This window comes from Thunnus thynnus, chromosome 11 (genome assembly GCF_963924715.1).
Source record: "Thunnus thynnus chromosome 11, fThuThy2.1, whole genome shotgun sequence".
Lineage (NCBI taxonomy): Eukaryota > Metazoa > Chordata > Actinopteri > Scombriformes > Scombridae > Thunnus > Thunnus thynnus.
In genome coordinates, this window is record NC_089527.1 from 28,853,803 (window position 1) to 28,869,754 (window position 15,952).

At 38.4% G+C, this 15,952-nt stretch overlaps 1 protein-coding gene across 1 annotated transcript in view; it reads right to left on the reverse strand.

Moving 5' to 3' along the window:
* Positions 1-15,952, reverse strand: part of gdap2 (ganglioside induced differentiation associated protein 2) — a 41,431-nt gene that overhangs the window by 20,288 nt on the left and 5,191 nt on the right. Inside the window, exons 3-10 of the mRNA XM_067604304.1 lie at positions 13,926-14,065; positions 13,222-13,375; positions 12,172-12,260; positions 10,640-10,716; positions 8,780-8,939; positions 6,277-6,427; positions 5,699-5,775; positions 217-293 (exon numbers count right to left, since the gene is read on the reverse strand). Of these exons, the coding sequence (XP_067460405.1) occupies positions 217-293; positions 5,699-5,775; positions 6,277-6,427; positions 8,780-8,939; positions 10,640-10,716; positions 12,172-12,260; positions 13,222-13,375; positions 13,926-14,065 (925 nt within the window). The remainder of the gene's footprint in view (positions 1-216; positions 294-5,698; positions 5,776-6,276; positions 6,428-8,779; positions 8,940-10,639; positions 10,717-12,171; positions 12,261-13,221; positions 13,376-13,925; positions 14,066-15,952) is intronic.

Genomic DNA, 15,952 nt, shown 5'->3' on the forward strand with positions numbered 1-15,952 from the left:
AAAGTGTGAGGGTAATATGCCACATTCGCAAACACACACATTGCATTAAGACATGAAACACAGTACTTGCATATTGTAGCTTTAAAACTATTTGTTATCTAAGACTAATATTAAGATGCACACAAATACACAGATCAAGTCTGACTGCAACTTCATCTGAATCTTTTTATTTTGAAACTGATATAATTTAATCTCTCAGTGAGTGCAGTGCGTTACCTTTTCAATGTCAATAAGGGTCACTGGGATGTTTCGTCCAACCACAACCATCACTGTTCTGCCACACATATCCACACCTAGAGAAACACACACAGACACATAGTAAAGGTCAAGCGCCCACTGAATCAGACTCCTCTCACACAGAAACACTGGCAAATGGACTGAGAGTGTTGATTGCAGAGCTGAGCAACAAAACCCTGGTAACTGGAGAGCCTCTCGACAAGCACGCACTGCCTCAATGTTTCTCTAAATCAAGCGGTAAGGGATTATTTTGGTTGTCACTGCAAATGATTACACTCTTCTGCTTATTTTTCACAATTATACAATTACAATAATCAATTAAGCATTTAAGTCATTTATCAAGGTAAAATGTCAAACATTCTCTGATTGCAACCTTTCAAATGTATCATCCTTTTGTATCATAAATTGAATGCATTTGAGTTTTGGTTTGTTGGTTGGACAAAATAAGAAATTTTAGGACATCAACTTGGACTCTGAGAACTTGCACTAAATATTTCCCCCAAACCTGTCCCAGCAAAGTAACAACATGACTTTGGAAAACACTGAGAAGTTTTTGGCATTACGTATTCTTCTCAGAACTGTGTTTTGTTTAAACCATTTTTGATACTATTCACCAAGCCCAACATACCCAAGTTACTGTTTTTCACCATGTGGTTGTCTTTTTCCTGAATACAATCCTTTCATTCCTGTACCACAACTATACAAACAAACAAATCCTTTTCATGGAAAAACAGCAGTGTGCCAGTGCTTTTGTACATTCATACCAATATGATTTTAACACTAGTTTAACAGCCACATCATCATGTTTTCAAAAGTTTGAAATTTTAAATGAAAAGTAAAATTAACCATGAAACTTTCTGTAAATGTTAAATAAAATAACAGCCCAGTTTGAACAAAAACTGTTCATCATCCCACATCACTTGATATAAAAATATAAAACTAATCTTTTGTCCTGTAATGTAGTTTCATGAAATCAATATTTGAATATTTTTTTATCTCAAGGGAGAGCACAAACCAGAAGTATACCTGTGACCAGTGATACACTGGGTCAACTGAGGGCTCTGGTCATGATCATCATAACACAACAATTAATCTCAAGTAGAAACAGAAATCAGCTTTCAACATTCATTTCTGTTTTTCTTTTTTATTTAAAGTCCCTTTCCTCATGCAAGTAGTATCAGTTCTCTCCTGTTTACTGTGTTTCATTTTTAATTAACAGAATTAAGAGATTAATTCAAGATTGCAGCATGTCAGTCCATATCAGTGTTAAGTGTTGTGTGTTTTTATGAACAAGTCTTTTATTCTTTTAATATTCATACTGAAGTAAAGCAAAGTATTTCCATAAGGCATTTGCAGGCTTTATTTTATGGAGATTATAAGGATATCTCTTTCCTGGACCATCTAATTGGGACATAATGTGCTCCGATCCTCTGAATTTATCTCTCCAACTCTCCTGGGTCTCGAAAACTGTGTCTCTCAGTCTCTACTTGCCTGGCCTCTCCACCTGGCCTTGCCACCGCATCTCCTCTTTCCCCCTCCCCATCTCCACTCCAGTAACGGCCTGCTGTACACTCACCACACACATTCAAACATATTCTCTGGACAGAGACAATGGTGTTTCTTCTGACTTTACTTTGTGCATTGTCTGTGTGGGACTTTCGAGCAAGTGATTATTACTGGGTGAGTACACCTAACAATGTGTTTTGCCTGCTGGACATTGCTTATGGATGCACTTGCTCTACAGTTGTACAACAGTTGAACAGGACATGAACTTTTCGTGGTATTTACCCAGAGACTTACCCCACCTTCAAAGCCTTCTGGCTTTAAATAACTACTTTGAGTTCAATGAGAGATCTCGTTCGGATTTAATGTATGAAACGTTGAAGGAATTGTCATGTAATGTTGCTAAGCAGACATGGTTGATTGTTCTACTATTACTTACATCTGGTAATATACAACCTAACTCTGGCCCTGAGTTGCAGTGTACATTGATTTTAAATCTCTGTCTGGTCTAAACATTGTTAGTCTCAATGTGTGCAGCTTGTTATCCAAAATGGATATGACTATATCCATTTTACTATATCCATTTTATATCAATTGATATGATATATTGTAATATCTGAAATTAAACTGAAAAAACTGATAAAGATATTGACATGGATGGATACAATGTTTATCGTGCTGACAGAGCAAAGAAAGGTGGGGCATTGCTATTTATGTAAAACCTTGTCAGGGTAGTTCTGTCTACATCAATCTGCAGGCAGTTGGAATTTCTGGCATTGACTGTGGAAATTGCTAAGGGGCTCTGTATAACTGTTGTTGGGTGTTATAGGCCTCCATCTGCTTTAAATGATGCATTGCAGTCTTTGATTCACCTTTTATCCAGATTAAATTATTTTAGCTGGTGATTTTAACTGGGATTAGTTTAAGCCAGTATCTGACGAATTTAAATCTTTTTGTAATTCCGTCAATCTTACCCTGTTGATTAAATCACCCGCTTGTCCAAATCTTAAATGCCCTGAGAAGTCCACCTGAATTGACTTGATTCTCACTGATGCTCCTCATAAATTTTCAGCTGTTGCTGTTTTTTGCAATGACCTAAGTGACCATTGTGTTGTTGCTGCTACCAGGAACACTAAGGTCCCTGAACTTAAACCGTGCATCATTTACAAGAAGAATCTTAAACATGTTAATGAACAGGGGTTTTCATCATGATTTGTCTCATTTTAATTGGAGTAGAATAGAGCTGATCCCTGATGTGGAGACAGCCTGGGCATTTTTGATGAGGATTTTACACAAATCATAAATACACATGCCCCATTCAAGAGAAACAGAGTAAAGGGGCATGATAACTCCTGGTTTTCTTCTGAGCTAGCAGATACTATTCCTGAGCATAACTTGGCTTGGGCTAACAGGTTCTACTACTGATTGGCTTATTTTTAGACAACTATGAAACAGACAGCCAATTCAGAATATCAGAAATGACCCTGGAGGTTTTGGAAAACCATAAAATTCCTTTCTGTGAGCAAAACCTCTCAAGCTGCACCTTCCTTTGTTATGAAGGATTCTGTTGCTGTTCATGACAAAATAGAGATATTGCATTGTTTTAACGAGCATTTTATATCTACTGGCTCTCTGTTAGACTCTGCTGGTTCTGTGTTTGTGAAATTGTGTACTGATGTTCCAGTGTATACTGGTCAGTCTTTTAAATTTGTACCTTTCTCTTTACAGGAAGTTTACAAAGCCCTAAAAGCTTTAGATCCTAGAAAACCCTCAGGACCTAATTTTATTGATTCTTACTTTTTGAATTTGGCTGCTGATTTTGTACCAGAGCCTCTTGCATATCTTTTAACCTTACAGTGGAAAATAAGGAAATTCCGAGGATATGGAAATCGGCTTTTGTCCTCCTTTTATTTACAGGGGTGACCCAACTATTTTAAATAGCTATAGGCCAATATCTAAATTATCAGTACTGGCTAAAATTCTTGAAGCTCTTGTGAGTGATCAACTTAAGGAGTTTTTATACAACAATGATATTTTATCAACATATCAATCAGGCCTAAAGAAACAGCACCATCACAGCTGCATTGATCTTCAGTGCAGCTGTGATGGTGCTGTTTTAGTGCTGTAAACAATATTTCTGTTGCACTTGACAAGAGGCAACATTGTGCATCACTCTTTATAGATCTGTCCAAAGCTTTCGACACAGTCGACCATGATATTTTAAAACTTAGACTTCTTAACTCAGGACTCTCTGAGCAAGCAGTTGCTTGGTTCTCAAACTACCTTAGAAATAGGTCTCAGTGCATTACATATGACGGTCTATGTTGTGCTATTGTATGTGTTGATAAGGGTGTACCACAGGGCTCTGTATAAGCTCCACTTTTATTCACTATTCATATTAATAATCTGGGTCAAAAAGTGTTGCTAATTTCCATTTTTATACAGATTACACTGTATGATGTTATGATACTGCTGTGTGTCAACTCTTGTACAGGCCATTGAATACCTGCAAAATACTTTTAATGTTGTAAAAAATACCCTACTTAAGTTCAAACTTGTTTGTAATGCAGATAAGATCAAATTCATGTTGTTTACCAACTCTAGGAATAGATCACAAAATATCCCTTTGGTAGACACTCTTGAGGGAAGTGAAATAGAGGTTGTTAACTCTTATAAATACCTGGGTATTTTGATTGATGACTGTCTCACTTTTAAGCCACATGTACAGTGCCTGGTGAAAAAGCTGAGGCTAAAACTGGGTTTTTATTTTTGAAATAAGTTGTGTTTTTCTTTTAGTGTAAAAAAAGAGACTTGTTGACGCCACTTTTTTACCTGTGTCGGACTATGGTGATCTTTTATATATGCATACCTCTGCTCAGTGTCTTCATATGGTTGACACAGCTTACCATGTTTCCTTGAGGTTCATTACCAATTGTAAAGTACTGACTCACCACTGTGAGTAATACTCTTGGGTAGGATGGCCTGCTCTGGCCACCCGTAGACGTGGTACATGGTCTGCTCACACTACCTATGTGTTTTTATCATTCAGAAAAGTGCTAGACAGTACTCTTTGCATTCTCAGGACTTCTTATGCTTTCAGTCCCAAATGCCTGTAATGAAATAGGAAAAAGGGCATTTATGTATTCTGCACCCTCAGCATGGAATACATTGCAGAATGACTTAAAACTCAATGAATTTATCTCATTTAACATATTTAAATCCAAAATGAAGGATTTAGAGGCAGATTCCCTAAAATATAAATGTTTTTAATTTACCTGGTGACGCAACTGATTCCTAGAAATTTCTCATTTGAAATGTGAGTGTCCTGATGCTTGTTTTTATTTTCTTTTTTATATTTGTCTCTTTTTGTGTTTTCTGTCTGCCTGTCCTGGCCAGGTCTCCCTTATAAAAGATAGAAAAAAGTGGGGGTCAATAAGTTCAGAAGGGTTTGAACATATCCCTGCTTGACATCCATTTTTGGCCCCTGGCCATAGTTTGACAAAGCAGGTTATACAATGCAGCAGGAGTTCTCTAATATTACTTCAAATCTATGACCATGACCATGTGAGGCAACAATGGGGCCAGAATGTATCACAATACTGCCTCTTACTGGAGATGACAGTGAACTGCATGTATTGAAAAAAAAGATGGAGATGCATATTCTGGCCTTCTTTTTAAATCCTGCAAACCAATAACGAGAAACTGGATGACTGTACTCCACCAGTGATGTGTTTAATGAGGTAAAAGAAAAAAATTCTTTCAGGAACATCCAACACATGCAGGCAGCCTTGCACACAACACGCACTGTAAATGCATTCCTTTTGTTGCTTTGTTTCATTTTACATTTACATTACAGAGGTGAGAGATTCACACTGGAAAATGGAAAGTTCTAATATATGACTTCTCTCTCTCTCCTTTCCTCTCTCTCTCTGTCCATCACACACACATTAACACATACCCGTTTGATACAAAGCTTTCAGTGCAGCGATGTCTGACAGATCTTCTGCTCTCGCTCGACACAGCCAGCGATTGTAACTGCAGGAGGGAAACAAACAGAACTGGTTTTAATTTGTGGTTCATGGTTACATGGCTGCAGCAAACAATATATTACAGACTGAACATGCAATTGGAATACTATAACTGCTGCCTCACTAAACTTCACTACAGCAAAACGTCAAAAGTCAATCTGGTCAAATTTTAAATCAGTCAGGCTCATTGTGGGTTAGCAATTAATGTGTGAGAGCTGTAGATTATCTCTGCTATGACAAGAAGAAATGCAGGTTTATCATGCAGTCAATCTGTACAGTAAAATCATTTTTTTGTCAAACAGCTAGTAATAATCATTAGAAGTAATAATTATGATTGGCATTCCCCTCACCCTCTCTCCAGGCATCCTGTCTGTCTCTACTGTCAGCTTTTAAATAAAGGCAAAAATGCTAAAGCTAGTGTTGCTAGAGAAAAGCCAATGCTAATGTTGGTAATGCTAGTATTCATCAAATAAGACTCAGTTTGAGAGTTTGAGAGTTGGACACTTGCTTCCTCTGGTGCTGCTTCTGCATGGCCGCCTCTGACATTTGGCCCTGCAGAATCAGTTTGCGTTGTTTGTCCACGTCGCCCTCCATCCGGGCGAAAGCATGATTCCCCACCTGACCCAGATCCGACTCCAAACTCTCCTCTTCAGAATCATCTACACAAACATACAGATGATAACTGGTTATCTACTTATAATTTACTTTAATGGTTTCATAATGGTAACTTATCTGCAAGCATGTCATTATTTGTATGTATGTTTGTGAAAAAGCTGGCACTGAGGTCCTAAACTCAGAGGACAGACTTCAGACTCAGGTTCAAGTCTGTTTCTCTGCTTGTTTCCCTACAACCACATGTTGTAGTATGCATGCCCATGCATTTTATCTACATCCAAATAGGCATGTGTGTCTGTCAGTGTGTACACATCAGCTTGTTGTTATTGGGTTTCACTTGCAGACAGCCTGCTTGCTTTGGATCAACACCCCAAAGCCACATCTTGTTTCCTTGAAGTGTCACGCCAACAGACATCAGACTGGAGGTCAATGGAGCCAACATGCTCAACATAGAAACCACAAACACATGCTAAAACATGGGCTGGTGTAACTTTCACAATCCTTTTCACCAAAAACTAACATTTAGACAAGTGCAAGCAAAAACATAGGTTGGTTGACTAGAGGTCACATAAAATACAGTTTACAGTACATGAGGGTTTTAGGCCTGAAAGGGAGTTTGAACTGAAGTCGCCAGTTGTCAAAATGTCCCAGTTTTTTCCTCTTTTCAGATCAGTTTTGATTGTCTTACAATACATGTATTGCATGATTCATATTTTTTCCCCACTTAAATTACAGTGACTTAAATTTCTGGTTCAGTGATTTTTAATAATCATTTGCATTTGCCATTAGCATATCCAGAATTTAAAAAGATGCTTCCAATATTAATTTGAATTTCAGCTGTCTCCCTATAGAACAATAGTCTGTTCATGGTTGGATTGTTTCCTCTGTCCTTGGCCAGGCCAAAATTCATAATGTGCAATAATGACCATTTTGAACTTAAAAAGGATTCAAGAAGAGCATTTTTCATCTTGTCAGGAAGGACAAACCTCAAAATTAGCATTTGGAGCATCATGGAAAACTAAAACTCTTAAATGAAACCAGACAAGTGAAATTATCAGGACTTCAGCTTTTTAAGGCAGGATATAAGCAGCTTTCGTTGCACATTTTATACACTACCTCCTCCAAAATAACATCAACAACTGTCACATTAGCTAAGATGATGCTGACAGCTGGATATCTGAAATCAGAGGATTCTATAAACCATAGGTTTGCAAACCATACTGGAGCTCAATTCTGTCTTTATTTGTTACCATATATTACTTTTAAATAAAATCCATAAAATGCTTTGTAACACTGTCCTTGTTGTTGAATAGATATACTCACACAAATTTCATGTCAACAACATGAGAAAAAACATTGTATCCTAACACAACCTGTGAGTTCAGAACAACAAAAAACCCCCAACCAAAAAACAAAAACACCTGCTCTGTATTAGTCAGGCTGAAACTCTGTAATATGCAGATGATACTGTGTGGAACACATGAAGTCCTCCAGGAAGGCAGGGCTCGCTGATCGAGTGAGTGTGTGTGTGAAGGTATTAGTGTGGGTTAAGGATCCACGCAGCCAGATGTTCCAATGACACAGTTTAGAAATATTCTGCTACACTATTCTTCCATGTCCTCTGACTGGCTCTCTGAATGACTAAGCTCCAACACACTGTCCTCATCAAAATTTCATCCTTGTGTTGGCCTTCATTTTTCTATATTTGTTGCTTTGGCTGACATGTTGACTTGCTGAGTGGTTGACTAATTGATTGACTGTGTCACTGGAGACTGATGACTGCCTTGTTGCTTAAATGGCTGTTTGGCTGACCAAGTGTATGGTTTCTTGACTGATTAACTGGTTGATTGACAGGCTTACTGACTGGTGTCCCTCTTTACCAGAAGGAACAGCCCATTTTGTCCAATGTGACAGAGCAAAATTGTGTGCTGTTGTTTAATTTCTAATTTTTTTTTTTTTACAAAAACAGGAAAAGCTTCACCTTATTAACCCATTTAAATAGGCACATAGTTCAGCCTTTACTGTGCAATTGACAGTTAACTTTGAAATGCCTTTTAGTTTCAGGCCAAAATTAAACTAATGGAAAAAATAGTTCCCTTTCGTCTGTGTGAAATGAGTGAGGACAGAGATGAAGAGAAACAAAAAATATTAAATTGTGCCTGTATGCGTTTATTTTGCTCACTCTGCTTTTACATCTAGAAAGGCACCTCAATTGATCTTGGACTATGTACTATTAACACAAGAAGAGAGCCTGATTCCAAAATTAAATGTCAACCACTTGAAAAAATATGATGCCTACTCTTATAAATAGACTGCCCACATCAAAGTGAAACGCATTGAATGCTCTTTCATTTTATCACATTATGCATAAACAGATTTGTGTTGAACTTGTGTACCTTCCAGGGTGCCTGGTTTCTCTGCGATGCGGATCTGTCTCTCAGGGACGACGGGTTCACCCTCAGAGTTGCCAATGTCAGCTGGGATGAGGGGCAGACAGGCCCTCTCCTCTTCCTCAGAGCGAGGGTAGTACAGAGGCAGTAACTTCTTGTACACCGGCTGGGGGAACACGAACACACACACACACACACACACACACACACACACACACACACACACACGACACAGTATTCATGTTTACATCTGTGGACTTTGAACTCTTAGTACATGCTAAACAGGACATTCACTTTACCCTGGAAATAATCAGAAAGTTTGAGGATTCAGAAACGTTTTAAAACACAAAAAGTTATAACATGTAAAATAAAGAAGAAATATTGAAGATTCTGCACTATTTCTAGGTCAGCAATCAAACTTAAGCAAATTTGACCAACTTAACTCCTTTGTTCAAGTAACTCAACTTGCAGCCAGTGTTCACCTGTTATAAATATGGCTGTGCCTCAAGTTTCCAGCAGATCATTGATTACTAAGTAGCATTGTGATAGTGGGAAATGTGGCATCAGAACTAAGTGAAAGTGTCAGAAGTCAAATTGTTACTCTACGCAAAGGGGGGCTTTCTCAGCTTCAAATCATGGCTAGACTAAGTTTCTAAGGGGACATTGCGTGGAATTCTAAAATGCTTTGCAGAAACTGGATCAGTTGTAACCAAAGCACAATCAGGCAGACCACGAGTGACGACACCATCAGAAGATCAATACATCGAGCTTAGTTCCCTGAGAGATAGAAAAGCAACTTTATCACAGATAGAGAATTTGCTAAATAAAGAACGCAAGACTCTAATCAGCAAAAGTACTGTCAAAAGAAGGCTGTCTTGTAATGGTCTCAGAGGACAAGTAGCAGTTTCATGAAAACATGAAACTGAAGCATGAAACATGGTGGTAGGAATATTCAAGTCTGGGGGTGTTTTGCCTACTCTGGAGATGAACACCTGCACTGAACTGACTACACCCTGACCAAGGAGAAGTACCACTCCGTTCTTCAGAGACATGGTACACTCTCTGGTTTGCATCTTTGTGGAGAAGGATTCATACTGCAGCAGGATAATGACCCCAAACACACCTCAAAGCTTTGCAAGAACAACTTGAAGACCAAAGAAGACCATGGAGTCCTGACTGTCATGCACCTTCCTCCACAGTCACCTGACCTCAACCCCACTGAACATTTATGGGGGCACTTGAAGACTGAGAAAGACAAGCACTCTGTGACATCAAAAGACGCTCTTTGGAACACTATCAAATCATGCTGGGATAACATGGGTCATCAGGTTTTGCACAAACTTGTGGAGTCCATGCCTGCTCGAGTGCATGTTGTCATTAAAGCAAAACGGGGACATACCAAATACTAAGATGTAAATTTTTTTCAAAGATTCAACTTTTCACTCACATTGTTAAGATGATATTATCATTTGTAATGAAAAAGATAGTATTATATTTGAAACAAATGAAAAATAGAAGTATCTTGACTTGTGGTCTCAGACTTTCAGGATTTTTGTTAACAGGTTAAGTAGCTTTGCTCCCCAGAAATCATGTCACATACTGACACATTAATATAAATCAATTGTAAAATCTGGGCACTTGTACTCTTGATAAACAGACTGGTTATAGACTATTACCACTGTTTGATGTGTTTTCATTGTTTTATTGTTTTTGAAAGACATTAACCTGGACACAAAAGTTATAAATCCTATCTAGTAAGCTTTTTTTCTGAACACACCTTCACAGTTACTCAAACTTTAAAGCAAAACTAGTTTTCAGTGTTGTTTAAGGGAAATCATCACAGACATGGGCTGAAGTCATACAAACCTCCTCTGTGTCTGACACTGCAAACACCACCGCCTCGATGCTGTTCCCATGATTCTCCAGGAACCTGCGCACTGTTCCTATTAACACACAAACAAAACACACACTCTTGTTACCTTAGAACAAGATTAACACATGTAATAGATTTAAGAATTAAGGGACTGATGCCTTGGTGGTCAGACTTAGTGCTGCAACTTATGGTTATTGTCATTATCTTTTTTTTTTATTTATTATTGTGAGAAATGCCCATCGCTAGTTCTAATAGTATAAGATGATGCCCTCAAATTACTTGTTTTGTCTGACCAACCCATTGGGAATCATTTACACTTAGTCATTTACATTTCAGTTGAGCTGAACCTGTCCTTGCTTCGACAGGTCAATCAGGTCCAACTTAGCGCGCAGCTTTGTTTTAAATCCCTTCCAGTTGCAGTTTAGCTGTCCCTGTAGTCAGATGCTAAGTGTCACAGCAACAGCTGCCTATTGTGTCTTTCCTGGACATATCGTTAATGTGGCCTGATGCATCACTGCCAGAGATGGCTTAGCTTATTGGATCTGTGATGCATTTGAAACATAGATGTTTTAATTGTTTCCATCATCAGATTATGATCTTATCAGGCCGTCATGTGCTTACGTGAGCAGGTCATTTACGTTGAATGCCAGCCAGAGATAAAGGATTGTAGTGTGTGTTATAATTAAATGTGCAGCTGTCTGCCTGTATAATTCGTTGACCTAATTTGGAGTATATTTAGCCATGAGTTGTGTGTGCACGTGTGTGTGTGTGTGTAATCGAGGAACTCCAGTGAAGTGCTGTGTTATTACTTAGATTTCAAAACAATTATATGTGAGTATGTGGGACTGCATGTGATTGTGTGTGTACCAAAAAAGAAAGTGTGATATATGAGTTGATAAAGCTCTATCAATGTGCTTTTTTTTTTTTTTTTTTTTTTTTACAAGTTATGTATGTTTGTGAACACAGACTGTAAAAAATATGGATGCAGCCACTGTGACATCACCCATTTGTTTCTGAAGAGTGATTTTGAAGCTCAAAGTGGGCAGTTCCGGCTGTTGCCATCTTGGCAGTGCTTGACTCTGCGTCACTCCCGGCTGATCCAAAATGGGCAAAGAGGTGGAGCTGAGGCGGCCCAATGAAGCCTAGTTGCTGAAACAAGCTACCTAATGGCTGGTGACCTGTCACTCAGAGCAGCCATGTTCTTAATTATGCATAACTTTAGAGTTTAATAAAATTTAAACAGGTGAGTTATAAAAAAATTCACCCCCTGTACAGTTGTCATGAAGGGGGAAATTAGCTATAAAGACCAAAACAGGCTGCAAACATGTTTATTTCTGCTGTAAAGTTGGGCATTTTAACATGAGGGTCTATGGGGAATGACTCGCTTTTGGAGCCAGCCTCAAGTGGCCATTTGAGGAACTGCAGTTTTTGGCACTTCCACATTGGCTTCATTTCTCAGCCCCAGAGGTTGCTGCTTGTTTGTACCTAACTAATAAAAAGCTGTGTATGTCTGTGTGTGTCTTACTGAAAGCGATGTGTGTGGCGTCCTCCAGTGGGTAACCTCTTTTGGTCGTGCTCACGACACAGAAGCCGACAGACGACATCGACTGCTCTCTGTGGCAAAAAGACAAACATCATCACATACTGCCCACCACATTTACAGCACACACCAGTGACTGGTTAGAAAGGTTACTCACACACGTAAACGCTCTGTCTCTCATTCAAAACAAGACAACTGCAAAGATAATAATATATAAAATTATTTGATATGAAAATAAAATTTTCATACTCTGAAATAGAGAGAGATTTACCTGTCAGTGATAAGCTTAATCAGCATTGTGTGAACTCATTTGGCAAGGGCCTGAATGTAACAGATATGTAAAACTTCTGAACTGTTTAGGAATGGTGTTATATTTTTGATTCTATGACTTTTAAAAATTCCTGTAGCGAAATTGTAGACCAGGTTCAGAGCTACAGAATTAAAGAGTGGTATAATCAGAAGGAAACCTTTACCACATCAAATACGAGATGTGAACAAAAACATCTTAGTTGGTATGAGAGGCCTTAATAGCTTCTATGAGGTGGTCTGAGACTATGTCTCTAAAGGTTTAAATGAACAAACCCTGTATTTTTCACTTCTGAATTACTGCCTTTTACACTGTTACAGCTGTAATGAGGTAATATATTTCGTGATGTTTCAGATATTACCATCAACCGCAAAGACAGATGCAGCTTTTTTCCAAACAGTGTTTTTGAGATGTTTATTACAGCAGTCTTTCAAACGCATTTTTGAGAATAACTTGAAAGCTCTGAGTGGCTTTCATTAATTCATTGTTTATTTGCACCCGTCAGACAGAAATAGTGTTTATCAAACAAATTCAGGGCGAAGAAGTAAAAGCTGAAAAATGTTGCCACGACAGCTTAACTCTACAGAAAATTCACTGATTTTACATTACTAACAGAGCATGTAGCTTTGCCAGATGAATACACAATTAGGAATAGTGAGAAGTGCTGTATGTTTATACAAGTCTTTGTTTAAGATTGACTGACTGAGTGACTGATGGCTGGTTCTTACATGGCCAGCTGCAAGATGTTTCTGTAGCAGCTGAACAGCGAGCTCTCCGCTGCCGTCCTGTACTTTGCTTTGTACTTTGGTCCCACCGTGTGGACGATGAACCTCGCTGCCAGGTTGAAGCCTTTGGTCAGCTTCGCCTCCCCTGTCCGACATCCTGCATAGAAACATGCAAACAAAACTTATTTATTATTTAGTACAAAGATGATAAAGAAAAAGAAAAATAGTTGTGACCATATCTGCTGTTGACCCAGAAGTTATGGTCTTATGTAGGCAAGAAAAAGATGTTTTTTCCAACAGAAATTAGAATTCTGAAGTAATGATGCCAGATTTTGAAAGGGTCGGTTCTCTAAAATTAGTATAATGTACACTCTTCTGAAGCCAATTTGATTTACTGATCTAGTTTTAGAGACTTTTTAATTCAGTTTTTCCACAGAGCTCCACTTGTATTTCTGTGGTAGAGCAGCTGTGGAGCCTTTCTCAAAAGAGGATATACTGTATATCAAAACGGCATTTTACAACCTTTTTTATTAAATTCCAGCTGAGCAGCTGAGTATCATGCGCCTGGTTATGTCTATGTAAAGCCACCGGTGAATACGCTGACATTTGTCCTGGGCCTCCAGGTTTAAGCCCCTCAGCATCTCTGAGCTGACAAGTTCAAACTGAACTTTTCTTTTCAACCAAACTGTTTTTCCTTTCAACTCTACCTTTGAGTTTGAGCAGTTCGTCTCTCAGCTCGGGTCCTGCAAGCTGATGGATGCTGTCAGATACCGGGTTCTTGTCGTTTAGCGACTCATTGCTAGTGTTGGTGATGGCGGTGCAGTTCAGCAAGGCGATGTCACCGGTGCTGTTGGGGAAAGAAAAACAAATACTCACTACAGTAGTATTATTCAATTTCATATGGATTTATAGATGAGTGACATATTGGCTGGCTAAAAAAATTAAATGATCGCTATTATTTTTGTCATACCATTTTATTCTGGAGGTCTTCATGTTATATTGCTACTTGTGTGCACTCCCATAATGCTTTATTTAATATTTATCAAGCATGCATCCCTATTTGCTATAAACCACATAGATATTTTATTTCTACTTGAGAATTTACTGTGGTAAAATCTCCAAATTTCATCACAGGGGTTCATTCAAGTTTTATCAAACCTCCAAACATGTGATTATTTACTGGTTATTTGTATTTAGTGACCACGCACGTACCCAAAAGTCTGCACACATTTATCCAAACAACCTTGAAGATTTAACTGCTTCAGTAAAGTAAGTTCTCCACTCTGAGGCCCTTTAGGGTTTGTTTTGAAAGAACAATGAGGAACTAGTCAAGCATGTGTTGAAAGCATTTGGTCACAAGACAAGTTCAGCCTCCAGGACTGAGAGGGAAGAGATTTTTTTTTTTATTTTTACATCATGCCTCTTAGGTTAATAAAAGATGAGTTGCAAGAAAATAACGTTGGCAGCCACGTCCTCTCAGATCCTGTTTTACTGAGTCTGATCTTCATCTATTTGGTGAATAACACTCTTTGTGAAGTAAAATGGCAATAACTACTCTATGTAAACTGTCCTGACATAGAAGCTTTATATATGCTGGGATACATCAACCATAATATTTCAGTTTGCCCGCCCATGTTCTCTGATGTCTTTTATCATGTGAACAAAAGTCTTTGCACATGGTTTCTGACCATTATCATCCATTTCTGCAGAGGTTTGCTATTGGAAAACTGTCTGCCCTTTTCCAGTGAAAATAAGACGTGTATGGATTATGTTTATTTGAAGAAATCCAACTAATTACTCAACTGTTAGATAAGCTACCTTCAGAGGGTGTGAAAGTAAAAATAAGCCAGATTAAATGCCTTAAAAAATAAAAACCAACCAAACAAACAACAAGACAGTTCAGGATCGTGTCCATATCAGGCGTCAGTACAGACTGGAGGTGACAGTTTTGTTAAGTGTTTCTGACATTTGAATAAAATGTATTCATGTGATTGCATGAAGAGAAAGAAAGAGAGCGCAATAAAGAGAACAACTAGGCATGAGGGATAGACAAACTTTTCTTGGTTCAGTATTAGGAGGCTTCACTTGAAGACAGCACCTAGTAATAAAAGCCTCTCATATTTTCATACATATATAATGTCACATCCTGTGATGATGATGCTGACTGGCAGCATCATTCATATTTAAAGTTTTAGTATCTCACGCCACACCTTTCATCATCCTCTAGGTAAATAGTTTCCAAGCTGGGGGTTAGAAAACCTCTAAGGTGTTGCAAAATGATTTGGAGGGGCTACATAATGACTAACAGGATGAGAAAAAGACAAAAACATGATTCTGTTACACAAAATTATTAACTTTTTCTGAATGTATGTCTTCTTTTTCTTGTGAAAAATACTACTACCACTACCAGATAGATTTCTGTCTTTTAATGAAAACATGATCACAAGGAAAATGACACTTTAGTGGAACTATGAACAACTCATGAGCACATGCAAACTGTAGACATGGCTTCATTTTAAACAGTCACAGGATAAAAAGGTACAAACTGCTCGAGGGTCAATTCTTCTCGGAGCTGTGGTCATGTTAGTGTGGCAGGAATGTGAGCGATCCTGATGACTGAGCAGGGGAGAGCCACTATAACAACAAGGCTCTTACAGAGAAGCTTCTGCCAAGTCAGACTCCGGATGGTCATGTGTTCCTCCACAAAGAGGATTTATGAGGTGATCTGGACTCT